We start from the raw sequence: 12,111 nt of genomic DNA, 5'->3' as shown, positions 1-12,111 counted from the left end.
GCTTTATTTTTCTTAACAGATGGGATAACTAAGCTTGCAAATACCTGGGAAATGGTGATTCAAGCAATAGGCACATTATTTTTTCTATTTTTTACTGTGGCATGTCGATTTTTTAAAATACATAATTTTGAATTAAAATACTCATGTTGTTCTGGGTTGTCCTAATATTTGACTATCAATTTCGATAAATTATTATAGTTCCATACAATGAGATTCCAAACTCTTAGAGATTCACCATAACAAATATTCTCTCTGTTTCAAAATAAGTTTATTTTTTACATATCTCACACATACCAATAAAGAACTAGAATACCCCTGCTTTATAAAATCTCAATGCAACTATTTCTTACTAACTTCAATATAATGATTACTTAAAAAAGAACTTATTTTGGAATGGAGAAATAAGTTTCGTAATATAACCCACGTGTTATTAAGCTATACAGATTTTTTTAAATTAATGGTACATGTTTCATAATTTAAAATAAAGGTAGTATTTTGTTAGCGTGGTTTACTCTAGGCCTCACGTGTATCGCGGGTACGCGGTTTGTGATTATATGGTCTGATGTACAGTCACAATATAGATTCTGTGACCACCACAACCTGACAAACCATCAACCTATGTGTGCACATAGTATACAAGTGTCAGCACCAAAGATGATCTACGCAACAAGCCTATGGCAGCTAGCTAGCAAGGTTAAATTTGGAGTGTTGTTTGATATGACGTAGACATGGTTAATGAAGCTATGATTGATCTTAATATGTGGTTGATACAGCTACGAGCCTATGATGGGAGTTTGAAGCATGATTGGTTGATATTTGCTTTATTTGATCTCTTATTCTTTAATCAATTACTTACTATAGCTAACAGTCTTATTCAAGCTAGCTAGAATCGGTGCGTATGCAAGCAAAGTTAATCATTAATTGCATTTGTCTTCTGTACACCGTTTCTGTGGCTGTGTTTACTTGCATGTCTTATAAGATTGACAGCAGGTAGGAGTAGCAAATATATGGAACAACTGAAAGTCAGCACCAAATTAATGACGTTTTGTGTTGCAAATTAAATCCCGTTGGGAGGTTTTATGCATAAATGTGTGTCCTGCAGGCTACTGGTAGAGTGCTAGTCGATGCCCTCGTTTTCCACATTTGATTTTGGCAGAAATACTATGATCAATTGATTAGATAGTTACTGCGAAATTGAAACTAAGGGTATGTTTGCCACGGCTCCAGCTCCAACTTTATCTCTTCTAGAGTTGAAACTCAGACAAACAGTTTCAACTTCATCTAAATAAGAATGGATATAGCTGAAGCGCTTTCACAAAATAAATTAGAGATGTGGAGCTGGGTTTAAGATGCTCCACAATTTAACTCTAAACCTAACTTATGAAGTTAATTTAGGAGTTCGAGCTCTACCAACGAGCCCTAAAAGAATGGCATGATCGGTAGCCCAACGTATTGACCAAACCGTTTAGCATACAAAACTCGTGAACATTGTCACTGTCTTTGGTTTATATATAAGTTGCCCAAATTTGCTACATTTATTATGTCTAAACTCGAGTTGGTTAGGTTATCATAATCAGCATGACACGGTGCCAGCGAGATGAAAATCTCGCAGCACCATTACACATTAATGACACGTGGGACCTAGATAGTAAAAAAAGTAATATTTTCATCGCGGTTGTGGCTACAAACCAAATGTATGTCTAACTCAAAGGAATTCGATCATGATAACCAAAATCTCTATTAATTGAGTTAACCACATTGCCTGCATCATAGTCCTTCCAAATATTTTGTTCATTGTAATGATTGGAAATGTTTGGCAATCATCAACTATTTTTTTTTCTTTTAGAAAGATCATCTTATCTGAGCAATTCATCATGCATGTAGGACACAAAGGTAACATGCAGGAATCTCAGCACTCATAGCACGTGAATTCTGATGGCCAAGCACAGTTCTAAATTTCTAATGGTTTGAGTCTCCTAAGACAATATAATCAAACCACGGTAACATTTCATCAAGAATTTACATTCTATTGTCCACAAATTATTCATGTCTGAATTTCTCTGAAAAATACAGTTAGCATATCAGTAAAAATTATTGAAATTTAATTTGCTTCAGCCACCGTAGGCCCCATTGCAGCATTATTACGCCAATTCTGATCTGTAGGGTACATTTCCCTCATGACCTCTGCTCCAGGCCATTGATTTTTTTTTTCAGCAGCATAGTCCAAGGACAGCACATGCTTCTTCTCCTTTAAGAGAGGGACGGAAGGTACCTACCTATTGAAATGAAAAGCAGAGGATGCATATCTATATACATGATTATGGATTAGTTTAGTTAGTTACTCCAATAGTTTCTGCGTCAAACCATAGGTTGTCTATCTCCCCAATTGTTATTTTAATTATTGTCAACAAACGGATTTTTTTTATGTGCACAAATTTTCCAGAACATACCACGAACTATATATATCAATGATTATATGTAGTATAATTGTCTATACCTTCAATTTCCTTTTCTTTAAAAAAAATATAATCATATAACCCAATGCGTTATGTTCCACGCATGGTCAAATTTCCCTGGGAAGAAAGAAAGACATATTACATCGACCTTTTTATACCAAAAACATGACATCAAATCTTGCAAAGCAATAGCTCGGTGCAAACTCTACACAAGATCACACAACATTACGCCAAAAATAAAAAGGTTGCAGATTCGACAGTGGCCGTTGCTTTCGATCCTTCTGCCCCCAACATGCTCACAGCATCACATGTGTGTGTGACTTTGCACTGGCCATGCACGCATGCACACATCGCGCAATATCAAAAATATGCCATTTCATTTCATGCAGGATGCAATATATCATCTCCACGCAAGGGTGGATTAGCATGGGCGCAATGAGGACTCGAACCTCCGCTACTTACGTGAGTACTATTGGAGCCCTCATAAAGGTCACTGTTCTTTTCTCCAACTAGAGTTGGATGTATTAACGTATGATTGATTAAGATTTTCATGTCACGTTTTTCAAACTACTAAACGGTATGTTTTGTGTGAAAACTTTCTATATGAAAGTTGCTCTAAAATATCATATTAATCTATTTTTAAGTTTATAATAGTTAAAACTCAATCAATCATACGTTAATACCACCTCGTTTTATGTAAAAAACTTAATCATCATCATCATCTTCAGAAGAAAAGAACACCACCAAAGCCCCCACAAATTTTTTTTTGCCACATGTAGATAGGAGAGGGCTGTAACTTTGTTCTAAGTTGTTCAGACCCACCTATTATTTTTTTTCTTGAATATGCCACTGTCTCCACTCCACGCGTGCGTTGTGTTGTGTATATTCTGATTCATGCACATCGCCTTCAGCTATAGACAAGCCCCATATGAACATCTTTTGATCGTTTTGGAATTTGGATAAACATTCCAAAGGCTAAACCTCGATCATGTCCTCATATGATAACGGCCACCAATTAAATATGAGATATGAATATGAATATGATGCGGTGACGCACCGGGCCGGATAACTTAGCCTAATCCCCCTTTGTGATACTAGTTCAAATCAGTGACTTAATTAGTGTGGGATTCGTCTTGTCGTGGAATAGATTGTACAACTACTCTGCCTAGCTCTATCCATTTTATTTCTGTTGCTTTAAGATTTTAAAATGGGTTAATTTTGTCCTTGCCTCCTTGGTGGTAAGTTGGCAACTTCAACCTTTTCAGAACTCCAGTTCCGATATAAATTGAACTGATTCTTGTAAAATTCATATAAAATTCAGTAATCTCTTTTGTTTGGAGGAAACCTAGTGTGTGGATGTACGATTCCGCTTTGTGCATATTAATTATGCATGAGAGTCTCAGATGGTTGTATCATCTTGATATAATTGATTGAGTTCAATAAACCTTTTATTATTTAAAAAATATAAAAAAGGAAACCAATTCCAATAAAAATTGAACCGATTATTGTAACATTCCCGTGTATTGAAGGAGGCACGGTTGGATAGTAAAGCTAGATTGAGAGATCTAACCGTGTCCATGTGCGACAAACCATTTCTCCATGAGGACAAGCAAAATTATTCTCCAATAATTCTTTTGCCTTGAGGGCTCCACAGACCACTTACATAAAATACATGACTACATGAATTCCTCCATGGCTCCATCCTGCATGCAAAGCCATCCACAAAAAAGGAGCCCTCTCCCAGCACAAGTGGATCGGACGGTTGAGTTCAATCTTGGAGAGCACTCACACCGTCTAGTCGCGTCAAGAAACCAAAAAAATCATTGACCTCAAGGCACATCAGCCACTGTTCAGGATGAACACCACGCCACATTGGAATAATCTGTACTGGTCTGGCAGTGGCATGTATGTACATGATGATGGCAATATTGAAGACTAGAAAGAAAAAGGCCAAGAAGTGGCTTTGCTAGGTGAATTAAGGGTGTGTTTGGTTCCTAACCATACTTTGTTGTCATTTATCAATAAATATTGTCACACGGTCTAAGTTGAGGCGATTAAATTATTGGCCACACCTTAGTAAGTCTAAGAGAATCTTGTTACATTTTTCTAAGTCAATGACACGTGAGACTCAGTTTATTAGAAAAGAATCTTGTCATAGCTATGGCTACAACAAACAGCTGCTAATGGGATTAAATCTATCTAATCTTAGATGTAGTAAACAGCAGTGTGGCTCGCAACCAAACACCCTCTAAACATTGACATGCAAAACAAACGCCGCCGTGGCTGCTGCTGGTAGCAAGCTGCAATCAGAGGTCCAAGAGGAGTACTACTGTACCAGCCATGTTCACTGCCCGGCCAGGGCAGTCAACTTGTCTGTAGTTGGTTAATCCAATCAAAGTAGCAGCAGATTTAGTGAGATTTCAATCAGCTAAGCAATTGCAAGTAAATGCGTGTTAGTAAGGCAAAGTTTGCATGCATATTTTATTTTAACCCCAGTGCTTAAGCTGATGGAAAATTAAAGGGCATATATGGATAGATCAGTTCAACCTAAAACTATCCCCTAAAAAAAAAGTTCAACCTAAAACTTGACTAGTAGAGAAGAACGGGCAATGCACTTAGGGGCAGAGCTAGGTAGGAGAGAGGGGTGCCCAGAAACCTGGCCAAGAAAATTTTTTTAGCTATAGTTTTTCTATTTTTACTATATATGTACCTCCTTAATCCAAACTCAAATACTCATATTAGCTTAAACTTGATTTAAAGTAGAGTAAAGCAAGTGAATGGTACATCTCTCTATTTCGTTTTAGCTCCGCCCCTAAATTGTCTTATACTCCCAACGAACAATGCAGAAGAGACAGGATTGGTGACATTGGGGCCTCGGACTCAAGAAGGAAGCTTCCACCCTCCAACTAATGGAAGGTGCCATTGCTCAGCAGAAAAAAAGGGAGAAATCGACACCCAACTTCGGAAGTGCACGCTGCTATCAACTCTCGGAAAGAAGCCTCACGTCGTCTCCAGCTTGTAGTTCAGAAAAGTTGCCAACGCATGCTCCGGCTCGGCTGCTCATCAGCGTGTGCACTCTCCACTCACCATCAGATATTTTTCATGAAAAAAGCACTAGCCTGTATTTTACTTTTGGAAGAAAAGAAAGCCCCTTGCTCACAATGGCTCGCACACAGAAATCCGTACATTGTTTGTACGAGGTGAAGTGAACGTCCTGCTTCCCCATCAAGAAGAATCATCACTCTGCAAGGCTGCAGGTGCAACAAACTGCATAAATGATAGTAGTAGTATACCTTAATGCAACTTCTGAATCTCCCCTGTTGTGATCAAGAATTCAAATGGACAAAAACACAGGATTACTGTCTTACTGATAGCTTTGCTTTTAGCTTTGAAGAAGCTTTCCTTGTGATATATAACAGACTGATGAGTCATATATATACATAGCAGATGCTGGCTTGATTACTCTCACTTACTTTCAGTTCTATTGGTGGTTGCAACATACGGTGCAACCGTGCAACTGGAAGCGACGACCAGAGAATTACAGTCATCAAAACTACATTACTACATGCATGTACAGCAGATAACATTGTCCATCGAATCTGTTCGTGCTCAGTTTAGCTCAGATACACGTTTTTACAAGTCAGCTTACAAACAGTGGAATGCCCACACAACAAATGCTATTTACCCATTTTTACTGAGCACATGGTTAGCTTGACCTTAAATGGTGAGTGGCAGCTGATGCTTCTCACCGTTGGGCGTATGTACGCAGTAAGCTTTCTGGGTTCAATTTCCCCCCTTCATAAGTTTCGTGTGTCATATATCAGTACATAATAGAATCCCCGTACTGAAGAAAAATGGTGTGTGTAGCCATCTAGTTTGGCAACTCCTGGGATCATGTGCCTGGAAGAGGTCCACCTGAGCTGGAAAGAATTATGAATGCGCAGACGACAGAGAGCGAGAACACAGAAACCCATGTGTTTTCTGTGTACATCTCCATGGCATCTGTGAAAGAGAAGCGTGCTCGACTTTCAGCCCAATTACGGATTCTATCAGCCTCTGCTGCATATACTGCTCTTCCCTGCAATGTGCTTATGATCAGTCACACATTCACATGAATTAATCATCAGACTGAAAGTATTATGAACTGTGAAGTATGCATAAAGTCGCTTGGTATGCTGATCTCTCATTTGTAAGAATATAATATTCTTTTACTTCATCTGTTTGATTTTCAACCTTGCACATAGGATGATTGGAGCATTGTCCATCACAAAAGACACTGATGTATACAGCACTTTTCTTCAGTTATATTGTGAAAGATTCTGAAGGAACACAAACGTTATAATTAAATTATTACCCACTTCTCAGCATTTTTTTTTCTCAAATGTCATGTTTCCTAAATATCTTGCGAAAATAATACATGTGTTCATTCAGTTTTTCCATTAATAATTGTCAATCTAATGGTGAGAAGCTTCGACGGTACCAAAATTTGCAGGTGATTTTCTTTCCCAAAATCACAGCCAATAAACCAGTGAGATACCAAAAAAAACGTCAATATGTATACTTGTGCCCATTTCAGCCCCAAAATATTACTAGAGTGCAATCATTTGACGGGTGCAGTTGCTTTTTAAAACCCCTATCATTCTCTCCAGTTAAATCTGTTGCTGGATTTCATGTGGACTAGGTGAGATCCAGCAATACATGTGAGAATTAACTATGTCATATTTAACATGCAGTACAAACAATAGCACTGAGACTGTTGGACCGAGCTAAGCCATGGTGGAACCAGGTGTTTGAAGCCGCCATTGAGGGGAGGACCAGCCTAAGGCCTTCCAGAAGAGCTCTGGCCAACTAGCAGTAAAGGTGATGGACTGAGCTGGTCATAATGAACCTGGAAACTGAACCATCAAGACAGACCCTATTTATGGCTCTTACTTATGTAGAGACCTGACAGAACTGGACACTGGTCTCAAGCTTCATTATGATCTGACTCGCCTGGTTGATCCAGTCTTAGAACGAATACTGCTTATTTAGCATAATTTACAAGAAAATCACCACAGGCATAATTTGAATAGTCTATGTCCATTGTTCTTTATATTCAACAATGAGTTTCATATACATTTGGTGCAACGGTAGAAGAGCTTGGTACTCTTTCTCTAGAAATGTATATTTCACTATTTCAGAAGCATAATAGCTCAAAAGTCTTGAGGTTCAATATCATGAAAAGTGCATGCAAGATGCATAATAATGAAAACAACAATCATGTTTGCACGCATGGCTTCTGCAGGAATTCAGCATATTTCATATACTGGCATTGCTGAAATAAAAGGTAAAGCTGAAAAGTACTAGCTGCATAGAGAAGAAACATACCTCTTCATCAAACCATCGGCCTCGGCGAACCCATGCAGTAACCAAGGCAAGCAAGATCCTTGGTGGTGTCAAGTAGTTTATCGCCTTTCCACTTCCTTTCACAACTCGCATCCTCGGAACCAATGTCCTTGCAACTGTTTCTGGAAGCTCACATATTAAATTGAACATCTGTTTATTTCTCAGAGAAGAACCGCTGCAAAAGATAGAAGGATTATAAGTTAACTAAAGCAGTCTGCATAGTTGGGCATGTGGCAACAGAAGAGCTGACCAGATAAATATGGAAGAAGTGGCATGCACCATCAATTGAAGTTAAAAAACATATTATTCTCCGTATATAGTATTACCAATAAAAAATATTAATATGTTAGAACTTTCCAGTGCATTAGTCATTTGTAATAATTATATCTGGAAGTTATCTCACAAGTTATTTATATATTGACAGAAACTATGAAGCCTTACAAGTATAAAGTATGTGCAACATCACAACTTTGAACTGGATTTACAAGGCAGAGTATTTGCACAAGAATGGAACATTAATTCTTTCAGGTTCTGATTAACCGCCACGCACCCAGTTTACCGTGTCATCGGGATTATAGCAGATAGGAAAAGCCAGAGCTAGAAGTGTAGTAGCAAAAGCAACTTAATAATTAATGTGAAGCTGATTCTACAGAAATAGTTGCCACAAATCAAATCCTAGAAAGAAGAGATTGAAACAAAGAAGATTTGGGCAGCGAGGTATCTCAAAATTTTGACTCTTCCCCATTCAACAAAGGAGACATTCTGATTGTTGATTAACTAAAATAAATTCAAAATGAAGATAGCGTGAAATTCTGATTAACCAATATGTGTGGTTCCATAAAGATCCTACTGAAAACTTCTTATGCACTTGAAGTCTTATCTTGTTTTACTATCATCACACAAAGTGTGGTTTGGAGTTTGGACAACATGTGCACCAAGCAATAAATATATTGAAGTTCAGAATGAACTAAACAAGCAAATCATCAATAATTGCATCTAAATAACTTCAGAGGTTACCTCAAAAGGAGGTCCGTAAGGACCATTCCAGGAGAAGCAGTGTGTACACCAACTTTTGATCTTCTGCTTTCCTTCAGAAGTGATGCTTGAAACTGTCTAAGGCCACACTTAGTTGAACCATAACTGCAAGTTTGCAAAATAGTATCAGTTTTAGTTTCACTGCACAAGTAACAACATCAATACAATTATACTCGTTTTTAGCCAATGAAGAAACCACAAGACAATATCCCTGTCCAGTATAAGAGCTACACGAACAGTGGAGCATTAAAAATTTGAAATCATTAGGTACTTACACAGCTGTTAATGGTGTACTTGATCCTCCAGAACCTGCTCCATCCATGTTAAATACGTGACCTCCCTTTTGTTGGTGTTGCATGACATTCATGGCTTCTCTGGTGCACAGTAAAGAGCCAACTAGGTTTGTTGAGACAATCTGCAAACAGAAAAGGACACAATAATGTTGTTTAGGCTAAGCAGAAAGAAAAATAAGATGAAATAACTAAGTCAGGTTGCATGACGAATATAGTTCTATGAACTCTATTAGAATGGAAAAGACTCTGATTTTCCGAAGATAATTAACGTACCTGAGAAATATCTTCATCTGAAAAGTTTACCAGTGGCCTAAAACCTTTGTTTGTGCCAGCGTTATTTATCTATACATAAGAATAAGAAGAATAGCACATGTTAAGTACATTCTGCGATGCCACAGTACAGAACAAAATAAAAAGGTTATAAGTACAAAAACTTGTGCACTCAATCCAAGTATCCAACTGAGTACCCTACCGTGAAATAATGCAGAATAAATGATGGGGATAGATATGTAAAAGTAAATTATTTACCCAAATATCAATTGATCCAAGCTCATCCTTGGCAAAGTTCACCAACTTTTTCACATCTTCTGGTTTACAAACATCACATGATGTACCAACAACCTTGGCATGTAGCAAAATTTCTCTCTGTTTCTTTTTCGCAACTGACAAGCCCTCCTGTATGTTCTCTTCAAGCTCGTTGATGGTCTGAAGGACTGATTCAGGGCTGCCTTCAAAAAATAGGATATTTAAAACTAGGACAACGCATTGCATTTCATAAAAAGAATATCATGGATATGCAACAACAACACACATTGAGCTACATGTCTATGAGTACCACCTGCGTGAAGCAATTACAACACGATCTCCAGAAAGAAGGAACTCCCGAGCAAGTGCTTTCCCTAATCCTCTTGTGCTGCCAAAATCAAACTATAACTTCAATGTTGATTGCAGAACATGGATACTAATAAGAAATCAGCTCACAATTGATGCAATGAGAAGTCATGTTTATATTAACATGTTTATGAGGTTACTTTAATGATTTGTTCATATGACTGCACCTCATAATCTCCTCTATGCACCAACCCGTATAAACTTGGTGATTGTTATGGTTATACTCCACTCATCAAATAAGAAAATAGAGAATAATAGAAGGTGAAATAGTATTTCCTATCTAGGAATAAATTCATTAGTTTTGATTATTACCTTTGACCTGTACTCACAGTATGCATGCTTCCTAGCAAAAGATTCAGATGGCATGTGAAAGGAAGAATGCAAAATGGGTTACCTTCCAGTTATGACAACATTGCGAGGTCCAGCTTTGCAGTGTTCCTCTAGGACACTGTTTGCACCTATCATCGTGCCAATAATTACTCCCCCGAGCCAACTATACCAAATTAGTGTATTCATTTGGCTGTCTCCGCCTAAATAGAAAGGTAGCTAGGTCATTACTGAAACTCTGAAAATGCCCATTGTAGGGAAAAAAACAGAAGTATCCAAAGGCAATGCAATATATCAAATGAATGTAACTAACCTGATAACTGAAATCCAACTCCAAGTACAACACCGCTGCTCATCATAGTGATAACATATCGGCCTACTTGCGTAGCAACCTGAAAAGGAGAAGGAAATAAGTCAATTTGAAAAAAAGAACACCTATTTCAGAAAAGGAGTTGATCCTACAACTCAGTAGTGATAAATTCAGAACCACTCTGTTCAGGTTTGCAACAAATAGAAAATTACTGATGTGCTTAGGTTAGAGAATCAGCCGATACCGGAGATTTTATTTATATCAATACAAAGAATCAGCATGCCTAGGAAGCAATTCAATTGAACTATAAAGCAGGCCTGTGCATGCACTTACAGTCGGACATGTAAAACCATGAGCCTGGCAGCCCATGCCCCCCATACAATGGTAGATGCAAGAACCAGAGAATCTAGGCCCATATAAATGAGGGGCGAAGTAAATTTAATCAAGAGCGAGTTTCAAAGAAGTTTAAAATAGTTTCAAAAGCAACAAAGGCTACACAAAATGACACCTCTGGCTACGAGCCGCATCCTCTGCCCAGGCAAATTGCTTCACAGGCCTGCGATTAATTTTAGCGCAGGCAGAATTTGCTCTCCAGCACATAAACATAAAGGGAACTGACATTACAGAATTTCACAGTAACTGGAGCCTACTGTATTACTAGTAAGAAACAAGCTGATTAGTGTTGATCAGCTCATCGATTTGTGCCACAGCTAGTGTATTGGATCCTAACACCCATTGAAACAACATAGATCGCCTAAACTCACTTGTAGCTGTAGCATCTGATGGGTGCAATTCCCATATGCAGCTAAGCAAGAGCTGATTAAGGTAGTAGCGCTCGCTAACGCATTGAGTGGTTGAGCCTCCCGATACGTGGCAACAATTAAAGGCAGTCGTACTAGTAGATCACACGATCAGATGAAAAAATCGGCCATAAACATATTATCATATTATCATGTAGAGAAACTGCGCTTGCGGGGGAGCTTGAGGGGGTTCAGGAATGGAGCTCACCGAGAAGAAGATCTCCTCGGCCTTCTCGACGGCGCGCTGGTACTCGCCCCCGTACGCCTCCGCGGCCGCCGACCGCGACCCGGCGAGCCCCTGAATCGCCGCCTTCAGCTTGTACAGCGGGCCCTTCCTGCGCCTCCGCGCCTCGGCCGTCGTCGGCGGCGGCGGCGACGACGAAGCCTCCTCCCCGCCGTTATCGGCCTCCTGCTTGAACGCGCGGCACCGGAGCAGCGACGGGCGGTGGTATGGCCGGGCGTGGAGCTCCGGCGAGCGGCGGAGGCGGCCGTGCACGGAGAGGTGGACCACCGCGGCGGCGGCCATGGCGTCGCCGCGAGCGGATAAGGATTTCGCACTCCGGCGTCCTACGCTTTTTTGTGGGGTTGGGTTCCTTGGTTTTAGGAGAGGGCGT

General features: G+C 39.3%; 1 protein-coding gene across 1 annotated transcript; it reads right to left on the bottom strand.

Annotated features, from left to right (window-relative positions):
* Positions 1–5,795: 5,795 nt before the first annotated feature.
* Positions 5,796–12,111, bottom strand: LOC4327178 (probable chlorophyll(ide) b reductase NYC1, chloroplastic). The gene is made up of 10 exons (NM_001406306.1): positions 11,706–12,111; positions 10,701–10,779; positions 10,455–10,590; positions 10,008–10,082; positions 9,698–9,893; positions 9,443–9,511; positions 9,152–9,291; positions 8,859–8,981; positions 7,824–8,016; positions 5,796–6,534 (listed from the first exon to the last, which is right to left on the bottom strand). Exons 1-10 carry the CDS (start codon positions 12,021–12,023, stop codon positions 6,349–6,351), a joined length of 1,515 nt encoding a protein of 504 aa, NP_001393235.1. The 5' UTR covers positions 12,024–12,111; the 3' UTR covers positions 5,796–6,348.

Source organism: Oryza sativa, chromosome 1 (genome assembly GCF_034140825.1).
Source record: "Oryza sativa Japonica Group chromosome 1, ASM3414082v1".
In the NCBI taxonomy this organism is placed as follows: domain Eukaryota; kingdom Viridiplantae; phylum Streptophyta; class Magnoliopsida; order Poales; family Poaceae; genus Oryza; species Oryza sativa.
This window is presented reverse-complemented; position numbering and strand designations above follow the sequence as displayed.

What these genes read in the sequence shown, in the direction of transcription:
- LOC4327178 (NM_001406306.1), bottom strand. Translation starts at nt 12,023, where the DNA reads ATGGCCGCCGCCGCGGTGGTCCACCTCTCCGTGCACGGCCGCCTCCGC. An exon ending in GTTGTAATTGCTTCACGCAG is followed by an intron (nt 9,894 to 10,007) that starts GTGGTACTCATA and finishes TTTTGAAGGCAG; the next exon opens with CCCTGAATCAGTCCTTCAGA. An exon ending in GCCGATGGTTTGATGAAGAG is followed by an intron (nt 6,535 to 7,823) that starts GTATGTTTCTTC and finishes AGCACATTGCAG; the next exon opens with GGAAGAGCAGTATATGCAGC.